Genomic DNA, 19,527 nt, shown 5'->3' on the forward strand with positions numbered 1-19,527 from the left:
ACAATCAATGACTTCTTCACTTACACTTAGACTGTCACCTGAATATAACTGGCTGTATCTAGGGCCAGTCTCTGCATGGTGTCTCCTTCAAAGATATATCCTACAGCCATGAATAGTGTACATGGTTATCATAGGTCTACTTTAATGGTCTAACATAGGGATTTTCATGATGTGCCATGAAAGCTTCCTAAAAATCCTGTTCCTTCGTCTCCACCAGTTTCCCACTCATAACAGCTGCATAAACACTCTCCCTCTTTTGCCCCGTGGTCCCCTCAGGACCCCTCTGGCCTCACATTCATTTATTTTTCCACACAGCCCAAACCCCTGTTGAGCACCTGTGAGCCTCCTCACTAAATTCAACCCTCAGGAAGTGCAGTTTTCTTTTTAGAGTATTTTCCCTTGAATTTTCTTCTTTCCCTACCATCTTTCTTTCTCCTAATATGATGAGAATTTCTCTCAGGGCCCTCTGAGGGCATTGTGAGGCTTACCCCATTTCCTTCAAAGTCCTTTCTACTAGTGTAGGTGCTTGGAAATTTGGAAAAGGGGAGAAGAAGCAAGACATTACTGTGTTTGGATTTATTTCTCTCTTCACTTGGATGTATGAATGTATCTTCTGAAATCTGGGTAAGATGTTGCTTTCCCGTCATTCTTTTTCTCAGGGGAGTAGTGTGCAACTCGATTTCCTTCACCGTACCAAGCAGTGCAAACTGGAGCCATCCCTAACCCTCAAATCCTAGAATTTTTTTCTCAGTAAAATCCCAGAGCATTTCTAGTTTCTGGAATGTTCCTTGTGAACATTCTGAATATTCTTCTATACCAGAGACAAAGTTCAAGGTATAATATTTGAATCAGAGAGGTTTCCTTATTGGGCTTTGGGAAACTCACTGGTCTCTGACCACCATATTCTGCCTGTCCAAATGCCAGGTCCAAAGTGCTGAGACACACCTGCCTTATTGTCCGTACCTCAAATGGTCTGAGCATCATTAGATTCATGAATCCCTTTGTAGTAGGGTTTCTGTGTGTGGTCATTTGGTCTGTTGGCTGTAGGTCCACTCTGATGTGAACTTGTTACATGCAGGTGCTTCTGATCCTCCCATCTGTTCTCACCTTTGCCTAGTGGATGTCTTGCTTTTAACCATTTTTAATGAGGTTACCACATCCCAGAAAATGCAATTCCAGCATTTGCACTCAGCTCAGATTCATCTGAATATTCATGTTCTTCAGGGTGGTGAGCCCAACTGCCAGTAGATGGAGGTTTTGGTGGATCAGTGTCCACAAATAGTACCAAACACCCATTGCTATAGATCAGGAGTCATAACCTCAAATGCTTACAGGAGCAAGACAGTAACAGAAGCAAATTAGATGGGCTAAATAGAACAAGCTGCCCTCCTAAGGAGGAGGTGTGATTTCTCACTTTTTATTGAGACATAGTTACAAATAAGCATTTCTCTTTTTAAAATCAATAATAATAATAATAAATAGAGAAGAATGATATCATTGACAACTGATGACAGTGTTCCCATTAGTCCTCACAGTTCCTTCATGCACACTAGAAAAGGGCATTTTTCCAAGAGGAAAATGGCTTGAACTAGTGATTACTAAGGTCACTTTAATTTGAAATCCAGAGCAATCAATCCCTTGGGGAGTGTGCCAGGCCAATGGAGCAGGTCAGAAGACATATATCAACCTCTCCATTTTGAGAAAGCACTCCAGTTTCTCAAGAAATTGGGTGTCCTTTGGACTAACCTAAGAACCACTTTCCAGATAGTTATACCATGAGAAAGTGTTTCGATTTCCTCCTTTTTGTGAATTTGTGTAACACTGTTCAAGTCCAATCCTCTAGCACCTAGAGTTTAGGCCGGAACATTCTATTCTGTGAATAGAGCACTCTCCCCCAGATTGTCATTTCAATCTAGACTAGTGTCTCTAATGTCCTTTTGGCTTTTCATTGGTATCGTGCTCATGTCTGATTTTTTTTCACCTTTTGCACTACACTTTTTTTCTAATAATTTAGCTGCTCATATGGCTCAGCCGTGTGGTATGATTTGATTCAGGTGGACTCAGAAACTATCCAAGTTATTTAGGAAGCATTAATAAATAGCAGAGATGTTTGCTTTATTTTTCTTTAAGAGTTAAGGTATGAAAATTTATGCAGTACAGTAAATAGAAAGCTTCCCATATACCTTCCTAAGCTATCTCTTCCCCCATCCTCCCATTCGAGGTAATGGTCACACATAAAAATCATCATCACCATCATCATCATATTTCTCTCTCATACTTACACACACAGTCCTATAATCACTAAGCCATTCTCTACCTTCCTATTTTCCCTGTCTCAGCCCCAGGCCCTTGCTTACATGTATGTAGTCGCTTTCCTCCACATTTAAACCTTGGACTAACACAAGACCTACTCATTCCTCGGTGCTCTGCCCCCAGGAAGTATTAGTTCCTCCCATTCTAATAGTTTGAGTTGAGATTTTATCTCCTTGAAAGGTTGGTAAATACAGTTCTCTACCTCATTATAAGAATTATGCACTAATTTTAAAAAATGAAAAAGGAGAAAGATAAATTTTGACATATCTTTTCAAGCTATTCTCTGGGCTGCATTTCTACTTTAGGAATGCCTGCTTCTATATTTGCCAGTAATAAACCAGCCAACGAATCCCAAAAGAACTTGAAAGAGATACCATTGCCATGAGACTTAGAATAAAACAAGAAAGTTCTCTTTCTAGGTGTCAAGCAGTAAGTGCTAAGTCATCTAGAGTTCTCTGTTTTAGAAAGTAAGACAGTTGGACATAAATTAAGTCTCCTATCTTTGTTGCAGTCATAGAAGGAAACTGTTCCTAGGTATGAGGATTTATTATTCATTGGTGAATGTCACTTTTTTAAAGCTACTGAGCTCAATTCATGTAGACTGAAAGATGAGAAGGATTTATTTACAGACCAAAAATGAGAGTTGGGTTACAATGTATTCAATATTTTGTTATAAAGCCTGTAGTACATACCATTTACTTTTTAAAATCAAATGTTTCTTAATATTTTAAAGTTATAATTATTTAACTGTTTATGGAAAAATAAGTTGGACAGTCTAAAAATTATATACTTACTAAATTTCATTTTATTAAATATACTACTCAGGCTCATTTTAGTCTCTCTTCCTGGTTTCTCCTCATCTTGATGATCTCTGTAGGTTCCAGAGCTAGGTCTTGAATATTTTCCCCTCTCTATTTCCACTCATTCTATGGGTAACTGTCATCCAGTCTCTAACTTAAATAATATCTGTGTGCTGATGTCTCTCAAATTTACATCACCAGGCTAGCTCTTTGCCCTGAAGTCCAGATTCATATATTCAACTTCCTACTCAACATCCCCACATAGATGTTTAATAGGCATCTCAAACTTAACCTGTCCAAAACTGATCTGCTCTCTCTCACTCCAAACCTGCTACTGTCACAGACTTTCACCATCATCATTAATAGCACTCCATTCTTCCAGTAATTCAGACCAAAACTCTTCGAGTAATTTCTGATTCCTTTCTTTCTGTTATAACCATATACAATCCATCAGAAAAAAATGTGTTAGTACTACCTTTGTAATATATTCAGAACTCATCTAGTTCTTACTTCCTCCACTGCTGACATCCTGGTCCCAGCAACTATCATCTCTGGCCCAAATTACTTCAACAGCCTCCTAGCTGGTCTCGCTGTTGCTGCCCTTGTCCCTATTCAGTTCTGTAGAAATGATTTGTTGTTCCATTCACCTTTTCTTCATAGTCATTGCTCCACTGGGACTCAGAAGGGTTCTGATGCATGTACACTACCCACCTCTCTCCTTATTTTTACCTGGGTTTTATCTCGCCTGCTCTCTGCACTGTAGCTAGCAACGCCCTCTTTGATCTAAAGCAATCCCTTCAACAAAAATGGAAATAGAATATTGGCCTTCTGGATTACATGGTCATGTTCTTGAATATAATTAGGATATAATACATTCATTGGACTGCTTTATAGATGAAGAGGATTACATTTAATGAAATACATTGGAAGAGTCAGATGAAGGCTATTGGCTTAAAGCTGTTGATTTAATTAAGACGTCAAGTTAAGGCTAACTGAAAGAAAAGTTCCTCTTCCTTGTGGAGACTCATAATATTTATAGTATTATCATTGTAGCTTCCCTGGCTGACAAGAAAAACTTTAGGAGCAAAATTGATGACAAACAAGGTAGAGAGGAAAAATTTACTGTAGCTTTGGTATTGGAAATGCCCAGCTAAGGAGAAAAAAAGTCTCAATACAACTCTATAAAGTAATAACAATAATAAATTGAAGTCCAGATACCCCCTTCATGGCTAATTGAGTGTGTTCTAACTGATTCATCCCTCTCAATCATACCCTCAGTCACCCCACTTCCAATTTATATAAGCAGCAAAAAGAAGGTAAGGGAAATCAAGATCTAGATCGATCTATCATCTATCTATCTATCTATCTATCTATCTATCCATCTATCTATCTATCATCTACCTACCTGTCTATCTATTGAAGTCAAAGTTGTTCAGTTTTTCATATATCTCCCTATAGGAAGGAGGATACTAGTCTTTTTCTTTTCAAGACAAGTTGAGGGAGAGGGCTTTAGAAGAATCCCTCATAGAGAATGGAGTTGCCTGGGAGGAAGAGGAACAAGAATCCCCAGGTACATATCTGATTATACAGTGTAGTACTTGCTGATCTGTCTTCTGTGCTGATTGAGCAAGAGGAAGAAAATTGGTGAAAATTGACAGATTAAAAAGAAGGAAAGCTGTTTAGTTCAAACAATTTGGCAAGTCAGTAATGTGAATTTCCTGTGCATACAAATGAATACCAAAGAACGTACTTGAGATTGACCACCAAGCGAAGGAAACCCAACAACCTGAGACCGTATGATATACTGCCAGGGATGGGAGTGAGGTGACTGGAAAAGATTGAGCTTCTCCTATATCAGGGAATTATACAGTGAGAAGCCACCCTTCCCCACTGTTGACCTTTCCAAAGGACTCATTTATTCTCATGGAGAACAAACATTTTCCATATCCAACAAATAGAAGGCATCAGGGAAGAGTCAGGGACAATGAGGAATACAGCAATAGCCAGGAAAAGACTGACAGCACAATCTGTCCCATCCCAGCCCTAAGAGACCACAGGCAAAAGGACCTAAAAGGAAGAGAAGGGAGATAAGATGAGGGGGAGAGACTATCCTAAGTGCTGAAGTGAATGGAGGAATGAATCATCAGCAAGTGCTAATCCTCCATCAGCACCCTCCTCCCCATTCTCCAGGCCTCTCTGGCCATTGCACAAGGATGCATCTTGGGTACATGTGTGGAAAGGATAAATAATAATTTTGCTTTGGATTGGACCAAGTTTTTTAATACTGAAAGTTATGAAAACATTAGAGGATCTGCCCAACATTTATTTAAGGAGATCGAGATTTGGCAGTGCATTTTTGAAGGCAGTATTTAGAAGGAAAGAAGGAAGGCAGGAAGGGAGAAAGGAAGAAAAGGAGGAAAAGGAAACGGTAGGGAAGAAGAAAGGAAAGAGAAACCCATTTCTGTTTTTGTTGCATCAATTTCAGAATATACCATAAAATGCTTACTCAAGCATGAACTTCCTTGCCCTCAGCAGAGAACTCCCTGTATAACTATGGCTTATTCTCCTTCCTACTCTCTAATGGGATATCTGAGAAAATTCCTTGAGTGAATAGGATAGGACTGAAGTCCTTGGAGAATTGTCTGAAGGCAAGGCTGGATCCACATACCTGATGAACTTTCCCTTTGAGGATAAGGAGTTTTCTCTTGAACTCAATTAGCCTCAAAGGATAGGAAACCCTTCTCATTCACAGATATTGCATTCTCTTTGGAGGAAGTTCTTCTGAGGGAGCAATTAGAGTAACAATCTGATGCACAGATCAGAATTTATTTGCGGTTCTCATTGAAAGAATGTGTGTACATCTAAAAATAAACCCCACTTTTAATTACATGTTTATGTAGTATTAAATTCCATTCTCCTGAAGGGCTACCATAGGGAAACTGATGTAGTAGCAATCTGCAGGGTTTTGCTCCCACTCTCTGTGGAGCTGAGTCTGGGAGAAGGGATGAAGGGTTATGGAGATGAAAGAAGGTGCAGAGCTGTGATTGTTTTTTTGTAACCCTGGCCCTTTAATTCATGTGTTCCTGGCTTCCTCTTTTTATCCTAGATTCAGACCCAATACATTTCTCATAATTTTCTTTGAAAAATCATCCAGTGTGCTGAGGTTAAAGAGAGTCAGTGATTACTAACCACATCTATATCCATAAAGCAAGTTAAAAAAAGGGTGGGGGATGGGGATGGAACCCTCATTGTTTGAAAATCCCTGAGATGGTATCTGGATTTTATCATGCACAACTCCTCAGAAAGGCTATCTATCAGATGAAATGTTAGAATGCTCACTTTTTAAATTCACTTATAGCCAAACCCCTGAGATCAAACTCAGCTCTTCCCATCCTCAACTCCCCTCTGAGACCTAACTGCCACTTCTCAGATGAAAGAGCATCTCCTGCTGTGGAACACTAGAATTCCTCCGTAGCATTTTTATTCAAGGGAATTTTATCTGAATACAGTCTGAAGCACTTTTGACTCTTTCATACAGGGTATGTATGGGTATTTCGAGTTTGTCCCTTCCACTTAAAGTAACACAGAAATGAGTCAGCACTCCAACGCAAATTATTTATAACAGACTTTCTCCAGACCTTAGAAAAATAAAAGTAGATAAATGAACTATGTCTACTTTATATTTATCATGTGTGCCCTGTTTTTATTGTTAAAAAGGGGGGGGTGGGTGGTTTAGAGACAACAATCTGTATTTCACTAACAGACGCAAATCACTTCTTTATCTCAGGAACCTGAGATACTATCCAAGAGAATCTTGAAGCTACAGACCAGCCATATCTTAGATATTGTCAGTGTGGTCTATGGGCCAACAATAGCAAAATGGGTTGTGAGATCAGGGTGGGATGAGGGTCTTGTTAACAGTGCAGCTTTCTGGGTCCCACCTTACAGCTACTAGAAGTACATTCTGGAAATCTGCATTTTAACAAGTTGCCTGGGTGCTCACTAAGGTTTAAAAGTCTTCAAAAGCAGCAACCAGTGCATAAAACCAAAACGTCCTCTACTTATTCCTCCACAAACTATAAGCTTCCGAAACTTGACTTTCCTTCATACACATTCGTATTTCTCACTTTCTGTCTCTGCTCTCTCTGTCCAGCTCCCCTTATTTTCTATTCATTTTTTTTAATCTAAATTCACTTCTGACAAAATCGCCTTCAAGAGCTCTTTCCTAATGTCCCTAGGATGTTACTTGTCTCTTTCTTGTGTTTCCAGACTGCCTACCCAGCTCAAGTATGTACTTGTGCTGCATGTTAGCTATGCCTGTCTTCCTTGTAGAGTGTGTGTCTCTTGAGGGCTGAGAAAATGTCATATGGATTTTTTTTTAATTAAGCACCTAGCCAAGTATCTTATATATAGCAGAAACTAAACAAATATTTATTGAATTAATGAATACATGAAGAATAAACAAATTAATATTAGAGAAGCGCTTAAAATGGCTTTGTTAGAATCTCAAATTTATATAAAAAATCTTTGGGTTGGATTGTCTATCCCCCTAACCACCCATCTTTGTCTTCACCAAACCTATTTTAAAGAGCATAAGATATGCTTACATAAGTGTCTTTCTTGGGAAATGAATCCAATACATCAATCTTGGAAGTACATCCTAATTTGGAATTTAAAGATTTGAATTTGAATCTCACCTCTGCCACTACCCAGGTCTGTATTTCTCACAAAGTCATGTTATGTGATCTTTTCCTTATCTGCAAAAATGGCATAAGAAAGAAACCAACATTTTTATGCTACAAGAGTATTAAAAAATCAAATTAAGTAATACATATAGAAACATACTCTAAACAGCAACACATTATGACTGTCTTAGTTGGTATGGCAGAAATGTCCAGCTGTTCATCTTTAAGCTGTGTTTCCCCACTGATTATATAGAGTTGTGGATGGGGGAAAAGCCGCTGAAGAACTCACAACCTCCTTTGCAGCTAGGTGTGACCATGTGAGTATGCAGAAGTGATCTCAATGACTTCCAGGCCATGGTTCATAAAAAGCATACACAGAGTGGTCTTCCACACTGTTTCCTTTCCTGCCAGCTAAAATGGAAATGACCTCCAGGGCAACCTAGGAAGTCAGACATTGAAAATGGCCAACACTTCCTCATCCTATGTCATGAGAGTGTAGGAGGGGGAAAGCTATCTTGCTAGTAGATTCACCTCATTGTACTGCCACTTGAGTGTGTCAGAGAAATATTTCACCAGAGTTTTACAAGCAAGAAGGACTTAAGACTTTATTCAAGACTATTGCAATAAAGAAGAGAGACTGAACTCAACTTCACTGAGCAAAGGTTTTTAAGGGCTGAGGGTGAGCTAGTGGAAAAAGTACTGGAGGAAGTTAGGCGAATGGTCTAAAGTCTTGAAGATGCCTGTCTAAAGTTTTGTCAAGTTGAAGGCCATTTTGCTCAAGTGAGAAATAAACTATTTTGTTAAGCTGTTAAAATCTAGGTGCTTATTTTACCAGCTACAAATACCTTAACTCACACAGTTAAAGGAGACAACCCAAACAGAAATAGTCCACCCCATCCTTTGCCTAAATATAGTGATATAATGAGTATTGGTCAATACCTACTGAATTTGATTAAATTTAAATATTTTTTCTTCTCTACCCATCAAAGTCTCCCAGCTAGACTAAGAATTATATTTTTATGAGACAGAATAACAGGAGAAAAAAAAAACACAAAGTTTTATCATATGCTCAAGGAGGCTCAATAATGAAATTGAAACCTAAAGAAATGAGCAAGGCAGATAGTTTATAGACTTTTTATGCAAAGAGACAATGAATCTTTGAGGAATTGACAGGACAAAGAAAATCTTGGGAGCTTCAATTGGTAAGAAATTCTAAACAGAATTTGGACCACAGTAGTAAATTAGGAAAAAAAAAAAAAGTAACAAGGATTATTTACACAGCCTCCTTGGCTCTAAATTTCCCATCTCTGGTGATGGGAACAGGGAACCTCGTGGAACAGGGAAGGTATTTTTCATGTGGGAGATTTATTTCCTGCTTTCAGCGGACAGAGAAGGGTCAGGGTGTCCTTTTTGTACAGATTGTCTCTTAAGTAATGTTTATTTAAAATAATCAGTATGCCAAGTGGTCCATCTTGGGATGGACTGCCTTGGCCCCACATATGCAAATCATTTAAAATTCTCTATACAACAATGTTCTTATCTATAATAATAGTACATATGTGGCTGGACTTTTTTGAGCGTTATATAAAATAATCCAAGGGAGTTTTCACACAGTTCCTGGCACATAAGAAATATTCAATAAATGGTAATTGGTAAAAGTAATACAAATACCACACAGACACATACCTGACACACAATTGTTTGCTGCATGACTGAAATGCAAATGAGTAAATGATGAATGAATGAATGGAACTTTGAAATACCTTTGAAATACTGAAATGCAAATGAGTAAATGATGAATGAATGAATGAATGAATGAATGAATGAATGAATGAACGAAACTTTGAAATACCTTGTCTGGTCTTGATCTCCTTTCTATTTTTTAATATATTCCAGTTTCCCTTGTTCAGGGAAGCTTAGTTACTGTCTTTTACAGAAGTCTGTCTTAAACTGTGTTGCCTTTATACCTGGAGGTACACAATCTTAGTTGTTAAATGTGTTAATAGCTACAAATTTATTTTTAGGCATTTTGGAGAAAATATAAGTAGTACAAAAACACTATGATTTCATAGACATTTTTGTTTAGGGCAAGTCTGAAAAAGTCATTGAAGTTAAAATACAAACGAATCTATCTAAAGAAAATTATTAATTTACTATAAGAAGTACATGGATATGACAAAGTTGTAAGGTTTAGGCCACTAACTTATTATTCCTTTTACAGTTAAATTTCTCTTTATAAATTCAAATATTTTCTACTAATATTATTAGTAGTTCTTTGTTCAAAAGCTCATGTTCTCGCTCTTTCCTATATTCTATACTGCTTTCTGCTTTGGGGAGATTTCTACATCTCTTTTCTCTACATTTGATCTCCCCTTATTTTTTTCCCCACGTTTTGCCCCCTCCATACTCTCCTGCTGTTGCTATATCATACTTGTCCCTGTGCACATCTCCCTACCATGTGCCTGCTAGTGGCTGTGACCATGAGGCTTATCCTAACTGACCTCCACTGAGCCTCTGTCTCTTCTCTTAGGTTTCACACCTGGTTGGGGAGTCTGTTCCCATACTTTTGGAATGATAAATTTGGAGAGTTTCAACCCTATATGTGAGAGAAAGAAGCTGCTTCAGAATATGTCATAAGTTAACCAGAAGACTCACCTTTTAGAAGGGTCACCTTCAGGGAAGGCCTTTCAGGGAACAAACAGTAACCATATTTTTATATTCTCCTTTGTTCTAAAGGCCCCTCCTAACTGCCTCCCTCACACTTCAGATGGAGGGACCAGCTAAAATGCTTCTGGGTCCTTTACTTTTTAATCCTTTATGGCCCATTACTCAATTGTTAATTTTATGACTGATTACCTCTTTTAATGATGATTAGACTGAAGTGCACAAATACTTGTCTAAAACAATATGAGTGCATGACATATTAAGGATTTCTGTCAGAAATGTTCCATATTTCTGAGACCTTTTCTCACTAAGATACTTTACTCTCTCTTTTAAAATATGATAATTTAAGTGGCTATTATGCACATAATTTTATTTTTGAAATACATAATAACCCTACAGGAAACCTAATTATGAGTCATTGTAGCAAAGAGGAGTAAATAATCCTCATGAAGGTCTTCTTTGAAAGCTTTTTAGGAAGCAAAATTAAATTTTACTAAAGAAATAAATCTAACTTTATTTGAAAAGGTTTTTTTTGCATGCAAATAACAAATTTTGGCAATTTCACATAAAAATATATTTTATCAAATGGATATTTATAGTAAATGCTTGATTCCTAGGCCAACTTATTAACATTTCCTATTTTGTTTGGGTTATATCAAATTTTTTAAAAAATGAGAATGAGTAAAAATAGTGTCTGGAGCAATAGCTTTTAGAAATTTTGCAAGGTAAAATAGAAACAAGTAAGCAACAAAAATATAAATACATGGGATGAAGTTTAAATGGAGCGATTTGGAGAAAATAAAAATATAACATAGGAAGTCATTGGGAATGGTCTCTAATATGTTGAAAAGCTAATACAGTATACATTTGATCTTCTTCCTTTTTGTTTTTCCTTTCTGAATAACTTTCAGTAATTCAGATACTCTTTGCTCCATTTTTGTTTTCTGTGTGTACTTCCTGAAGGTACAGAGCAGGCTAAGGTACCTGGGCTGCAGAGTCAAGTAGAGAAGAAGTTCAGAGTCTAGGCTGGAGTGTAAACTGGATCCTGTAGGGCCTTATTAGTCAACACAGAAAGAAGCCATTGAAGGGTGTGGTCAGATTTGCAATTAAAAAAAAAAAATACTCTGGCTATAGATGGAGGATAGTTAGTGTGGATGAAAAGTCCAGCTTGAAGGGTCAGTTAGCAGGGCACCTGGGTGGCTCAGTAGGTTAAGCATCTGCCTTCAGCTCAGGTCATGATCTCAGGTCCTGGGATCAAGTCCCACATCAGGCTCTCTGCTCAGCAGGGAGTCTGCTTCTCCCTCTCCCTTCCTCTCCACCGTTTCTCAGATAAATAAATAAAATCTTAAAAAAAAAAAAAAGAAAAAGAAAGAAAGAAAAAAAAGAAAGAAGGCTCAGTTAGGAAGGCTTATTGCAGGGATGAGATGATGATATGATAATTTAAGATGCAGCTATTGAGATAGAGAAACAAGAGTGAGCTTGAGGATGGCCTGGATATGGGAGTAAATGAAAAGGATTATAGAAATATGAAAGATGCTTACATCTAGCTTCCTGGCTTATGCAACTCCATGGATGGTGATTTCATTTCGCAAAACTGGGAAATAAGGGGGGGGGGGCTAGTTTTGAGGTCCTGTTGTATAAAAAATGTCTTGAAAGTACTTTTAAGACTTAGTAAGCCTTGTGAACTTCAGAGAGTTGCTCTACTCTGGACTTGGTTTATTCATCTCCAAAATGAGGTGTTTACACCAGAAGACCTAATCAGTACCTACTGAAATTACAATGTTATCATTATGGTTTCAGTTTTGTGTAAATTTAGAGAAAAGCAGAAAATTATATACTGGAAATGATAAGCTGAGGATTTGAATCTAATGTTAAAGGAAAAGGGATCAAAATAGATATCTGGAAAAGGGAATGGTATAATGAAACTGTAATTTGAAGGATATTATTCCGACAGCTGGACTAAAGCAAGAGAGAAAGTAGCGGATGGGAAGTGAGGGAAGAGGCTGAATCAATGAAGACCCAAACTGTAGTAGGGACTCTAGAATAAAGGAGATTAGAGTTTTAGACAGTGTGTAGAATCAATTAGCAGTATTTGATAACGTAAGTCAGAAAATGAAAGAGAGAGAAACTAAAACTAACAAGTTACGTTGTTATCAAACCTTGAACAGGAAAGTGATGGAGACACAAGAATGCATTTCAGGGATATTAGTAGGGTACTTGAGGATTATCAGTTTATCTGACATGCTGAGGGTATAGCAATGACAATTCACAAAGTAAATTACTTTTTCTAAGGAAAATAATCATTCAGTAATAGGACTAGGTGTAGCTTTACCTTCAAAACATTCTTAAATAATGTTTTAAAAGTACATGCAGAGATTCATTTAAAAGATTATAGTTGGTACTAATAATAATCTCCACAACTTGTTCTAAAACTTCTGTTCTTACACGTTCTCTGATTTCATTCTTTCAGCTCCGTGTGGTGGCCATTTTTCAGCTCCCAGTGGATTGATTCTCTCCCCAGGATGGCCAGGATACTATAAAGACTCTTTGAATTGTGAGTGGGTGATTGAAGCTGAACCAGGACACTCTATCAAAATTACATTTGAAAGGTCTCTACAAATATTTTTCTACCTTAAAAAAAAAACACAGATGATCTAAAAGAATAGTTGGCATTATCCATTTTATTTATCAAATCAATGTATAATTTTATTGCAATAGTCGATTTCTATGCCTTGAATGCTTCAGAGAGTTCGCCCCTTTTAACCTTTCAGCCTGCTTTCAAGTTAATTTTCTATTTGTTTAATGCTCTGTCAGTACTGTTGAGATATGCAAGATGGACCTTTTTTGCTTTATATGCATATGTTTTATATACATGTATACACTACTGAGATATGAACATGTGACCTTTAATATAATGAGTTTACTTGTCCTGATTTTAAAGGGCCTGTGTGTTCTGCTGTATTTCGAATGGCAAAAGTGCTATAAACACATTTGCATTTATACTGTAGTACAGCCTAAGACACTTACGCGCATACCTACACCTACAAGTCCTTCAAAAAAATGGCTATGTCAAATTAATGTGTGTGGTGATTGGCCGGTTGAGCATTTTTTTCCCAGGAAAAATAGTATTACTGATCAAATAATCTATGCCATGAAAGATTACAATATTAAATATTAAAAAGTTAAAAGAACGAAGCTTCAGGTCTGTGATTGAATCACTATTCACAAATTGAAATGGAAGTATTTGTATGATTTCTCAATTATATCATTGATTCCATCTTTCAATCCCTTTATTTTAAAGAAGGAAACTTTGTAAGCATTATATCCACATAGAAAACATAAAGATAGCAGAATTATGCTGATGATTGAATTTTACAAATATAACATGATCCTTCCCTAATTCAGGAGGTTCTCCATTGAATTAATCTATCCATACTAGTGTTAAAACTTGAGAAGAAAACAAATTTTATTTGACAGATGTAAAGTATTAAACATTTCGCATGAGGCCATCCTACCTTACTGTGGCCTACACAACTTTACTACAACTGAATTACTTTGCTAGGGCTGCCGTAACAAGATACCACAGACTAAGTGGCTTAACCAACAGAAATCTATTTCCTCACATTTTGGAGGCTGATGTCTGAGATCAAGGTGTCAACAGGGTTGTTTCTTCTGAGGCCTTTGTCCTTGACTTGTAGTTGGCTGTCTTCTCCCTATGTCTTCACATGGTCTTTCCTCAGTGTGTGTCTGTTTCCGAATTTTCTCTGATAAGAATACCAGTCATGTTGGACCACCCATTTGTTCTCATTTTACCTTGATTTTATCTTTAAAGGACCTTTCTCCAAATATAGGCACATTCTGAGGTACTAGGGCATTAGGACTTCACATATAAATCTTGGCGGATACAGTTCAGCCCATAGCAATGAGTTACCCATTTTTAAAAAAGTTTATATTTAGAATATTTGGGCAGAGTTTTTTGTTGAAATCATATCCTTTATTCAGTAATATAGCCTGTGTTGCCATAGCAATTTTAGTGAAAAGCATATGATTTATTCAGAATAAAATCTTCATCAAATAATAGTATTCCATGAATGTGGGACCCAAATTAACCAAACTTACTTTAATTCTATTTGGTTTGGAATATATAATGTAACATAATAATATTGATCATGTCATTGAATAATTTTAAAAATTATATTGATTCCTGTCAATGAGACAGATTTATTACAAATTTTTAATTTGTTAAATTTAAAGCATCACATTTGAAGGATTAGCATATTTTTCTATCATAATTGTTTCATATTTTAAATAAGTACATTATTATAGGTATAAATGCATAATTTTAGTATTTCCTGTTTTGGACATAACTTTATTCTATATGAGGTGTTATGATTAAGACAATTGAAAATGTATTATACTCCCATAGTTTGTAACAGCTATCACCCATATATTTCTTACCATGTCATTACCCTTCAATATCTAAATAAAAAGTCTTGAGCCTCATTTTATATGCAGAGGAAAGTCTGGGCCCTCCTTAAATTTTAAGAATTCTGGGGATGCTTTTTTTCACTTCCAGCTTTGAAATCCTGCTCTTAGCTTCATCTCATTTGTGAGCTCTGGAGGCTGCCGCCCTCCCTCAACTCCTTATGCTGCTCCTTATTGGTATCACTTTCCTTCCTTCTCACAAAAACCTTAATACAAGTATAACCAAAGAGGATTATTGCACTGTCTTAAGCTTTTTCTGGTAATCTCCATCTTGGGAATGATCGTGTGTGTCTCTCCAGTACCCTGTCTTATCCCAGACTCTTCCCTGCCTCTGGCTTGTCCACACCCAGGATCTTCAGCCCTCCTTCCTCTACTTCTAAATACTCCCTCCAGTATATAGCAGGGTAAACTTCTATTGTTACTTCATTATGCAGAACAACTTAACTATTTGTTTCTCTGAGCTTCTAATTGGGTGATGTTGGGGTGTAGGACTGGGGGTAGATTTTGTTTTTCTTTCCAAACATGCAAATTAAGATTTTTTTCCTAACTCAAAGATCAGTGTTTTCCTAAGAATTCACTTTCTCCACCTCCCAGTTGTCTCCACTACATAAGCATAAAATAGTATCACTAGAAAATTAAGTTTTATTAACTCAAAGTACATTATTTTCTTGAAAAACATCCCCTGGTTTGCTAATGAGAGTCATTAACCATCATTAAATAAATAAATAACATGTCGTATCTCTCCACTCTACGTAGGCTATCTAGAGTTGCCCACTTGAGAAGCAGATTGCAAAGCAGTGCTTATAATTCAGAGCACCACACTTGGCACTTTTGATTTTATACTTTTGTTTGAAGACACATTTTCTCTGTACAAAGTTTTTAACATGTGTGTTCTATCCCTCCTAATAGGCAGTTAGATAGGCCTCTTTGCTGCTTGCCTATCTTGGGTAGATACCTTCAGAATTCTCTAAAGTGAATTAATGTACATTCTATAGGCTATATTCTAAGTTAAACCATCCCAGACTTACCTTCCTGGTAAAAAAACATCTCAACAATTTTTATAAACTGTAATGCCAGTTAAGGAGACAAAAACCAAATTTAATTTTGATAAATATAGTTACTTAGCACTTTTTACACTGCCACTTTCTTGTTCTCTTATCTGCTTACTGTGACACAAATCCTTTAAGTTAGGCTGTAAGCAAGAGCCATACTGAAAAGTGATTTTCATGCTAGGGTTTGTGCACAGCAACAATAAACAGTTCTGTAGGTCAGCCAGAACAGGCCTGGGGGGAGAAATGATTCCCAGAGTCCTAAGATTTTGTCTTCTTCCTGTGAGCACCACTGAGCAGGACTTGTCAACTGTGCCTCTTTTCTTAATCCCTAAGTCACCCTCTGAAGCAAATTATAAACCTCATAGCTCCTTCACCATCTTGATACTAATGTATGTATGTAATATACGCACTTATATCTACAATTATAATATATATATATATATATATATACATATATATGTATATATATATATATATATGACTATCCCTTGTTAATTAGCTCAAATACTGGAAGAATCAAGAGTTAGAAATGCTTTGGGGCGCCTGGGTGGCACAGCGGTTAAGCGCCTGCCTTCGGCTCAGGGCGTGATCCCGGCGTTATGGGATCGAGCCCCACATCAGGCTCCTCTGCTATGAGCCTGCTTCTTCCTCTCCCACTCCCCCTGCTTGTGTTCCCTCTCTCGCTGGCTGTCTCTATCTCTGTCAAATAAATAAATAAAATCTTAAAAAAAAAAAAAAAGAGTTAGAAATGCTTTAAGAATTTATTGATGTTATTTTCACTATTTTAGAATAGAGAGGGCATAGCTCTATTGAATTTTGCTTTATATAACTAAAATAAAGTGTTAATTCTTAAAAAAAAAGTTCTACACTGAAATGTTTGTTTGAGGATTAAGTCCTCTACCTTTCCCTCCTACATACACACACACAACACACACACACACAGGCCCGTAAGATTCTTGAGTTGGAGTTATTTGAAAAGAAAATTACTTAAAAACCCTCCTCCATTTCTTCTTTTCTAAAGATCCTTTAAGGGTATGAGATTTTGCTTTAGGGCTGTCCATATCCCATGTGCTTTGTCAGAGAATTGGTTCCTTTAAAATAATCCACATCTTAAACAGCCATCACATGATTAGGAGTAGCTCAGTCTCAAAGCAGTGAGCAAGGGACTTCATCAAGTTAAAAAATAAATGGAGGTTTATCCATTAGGCTAGAAGCATAAAATAGTCACCTTAAAATTAGAAATATGTACATCTATCACTTCTTTGTTTACTGACCTTATAATATCTTGGTGCTTCATTTCCCTCGTAAGATTGTTTTGAGAAACAAGATATCCTCTCTGAAGTAGCAAACGAGAATGATGTCTTGAAAAATTCAATTCCCTTCTGATTTCCAACCAAGCTATTGTTAAGAACACTGGTTGCCAGCTCTTTTATAGTTTCTGTCATTCCGAGAATACTTTTTATAGAATTTGCTTCCAAATAAGGAATTGTATTTATTTCTGAATTATGTCACTTGCTTTCTTGTACCCAGGAGTAATTTAATTTGATTAAAATGAAATTTTAAATAAATACTATAATTAAGATGATGGCATAGCTATTTTCCTATATTCTTAAATGTTGCAATTGACTAGATTTAATCTACAGGGGAGGAAAAAAAACAAAACAAAACTAGAAAACATCACAAATATATTAGCCACTAGTTGGCTTCTTGAAATTGTCTCAAATACCTTAAGTCAATGAAATCTTAAGAAATCAGATTTCCTATCAAACACAAAGCAAAATAATAATGCCAAGGAACATATGTGGTTTTTAAACTTTATCTCTTAACATAGCTGAACAGTTTACAAGTCTTATTTTCAGATCCACAGAGGAATTTTGCTTTGTTTCTTTCAACAGTTTCTAAATTTTCTCAATATTTGGCAGCTTCTAAATGAACTCATTTACTATTAATCATCCTAAGCCCGTCTTTCTATCCCTTTTCCTGTCCTTCATTCCTAGACCATAGCTATCAGTATCACTCTCCCAGACAGCAGCTTTTTTTTTTTTTACTTTTAAATTAATGACGATTAGTTCAGTTTGGTCAGATGGCTTTGGATTACATTAAAAATGTTTTTAAAAGACAAAAACTGAGTAAGATTAGGTTCAATTTCATTTTTAATATCATCTAGTGGTTCCACAACATTTGTTTATGATAAAAAATAAATTTAATGTCATAAACAAATGAACACTAGATTGAGGCAGTTTATGAGAAATGTATACAACTGTCTTGAAACACAAGATGAAAGAAATTCAAATTATTGTGTAACCCTAATTCATTTCCCTTGTTATTGTAATGTATTTTTATAGTTCCTTAGGGCAAATCTGTGATGATTTTCTTTCTAAGGATTCACTCTTACTGAACAGTGTTCTCTATATCACCATTTAATGTTGCTATTCTATTAAGAATTGTCTCTTTATGTTTCAATTCAAAGTAATCTCTGACTCTTCTGTGCATTTTAATTTGGTTATTATCAGCTGACTAGTATCGAAGTGAAGCTCGAATTTTAATACTACAATACACTGACTACAAAACAACCAAATAATGGATTCACAATATACAATTGTCTGAAGATTTACTTAAAGGACCTAGTGTATTCCTATGCATTTCCTATTCTAAATTGCATTATTGGAAAAGTTATTTTTAGACCAATGCAGTATATTCCATATTGCAAAATAAAAACCAAGATAAGCTTATGAAATTCATTCATTTTACTGAGTATATTGCTTAACGGGGTGTAAAAGTGGTACAGATTGAAAAATACTTCAGTTGCACTTCCTAAATAGCATTTAAAATGCTATTTTATTAATAATATTTTGTGCACGTTAAAAGTGGCTCTGTGTTGATTGCATTTATAAAAATTGCGTATTTTAAGAGAATTGAAAACATCAGCAATAACTACCACCAAAAATCTAAAAATAAAACCAGCCTGCATAGCATAGCATAGTATACTGACTGGGATAGAGAGACTTGGGTTTGAGCTATGCAAGTTCTGCAGGCCTCTGTTTTCTTACCTGTAAAATGAGTATAATTATAGGAGCTAACTTACAGTGTTAGTATGAGGTTTGGATAAATGAATATAGATAAAATATTTAGCAGAGCAAACACTTAGTGAACATCAACTACATCATCATTATTATCATTACCTACTTACAATTCGGACCATTGTTTTGAAATAAAAACTGTATAAAGTTTTTAATGGCCAAAATAGATTTGTCAAAAAAAAAAAAAAAGGACCACAACATAAAGCAAATGTCAGATTTGAAATATATATACAAGTAAGATGAGAATCTGATTAACAATTGAAGATAAATATGAATCACATAGTTTTCCATAAAATGAGGAAGGTAAAAGAAAGGTGACTCCCAAAAAATGCTTGGTTAATGAAAAGGCCATTTGTTTACTGAGGATGTTGTATAATATTAGAAAGAAATCTTACTTATGAACAACAAATAAATACACACCTCTTTGATGATAATTCTCCATAAGAAT

General features: G+C 36.1%; 1 protein-coding gene across 4 annotated transcripts in view; it reads left to right on the top strand.

The window, feature by feature from the left end:
- The window catches only part of CSMD3 (CUB and Sushi multiple domains 3), a 1,146,349-nt gene that overhangs the window by 745,727 nt on the left and 381,095 nt on the right, over positions 1-19,527 (top strand). For all 4 annotated transcript variants that reach the window (XM_045805628.2, XM_087864412.1, XM_045805629.2 and 1 more), the window contains one exon: positions 12,933-13,071. In XM_045805628.2, the coding sequence (XP_045661584.1) occupies positions 12,933-13,071 (139 nt within the window). The remainder of the gene's footprint in view (positions 1-12,932; positions 13,072-19,527) is intronic.

Source organism: Ursus americanus, chromosome 9, assembly GCF_024610735.1.
Source record: "Ursus americanus isolate L20-20 chromosome 9, mUrsAme1.1.p, whole genome shotgun sequence".
Classification (NCBI taxonomy): Eukaryota; Metazoa; Chordata; class Mammalia; order Carnivora; family Ursidae; genus Ursus; species Ursus americanus.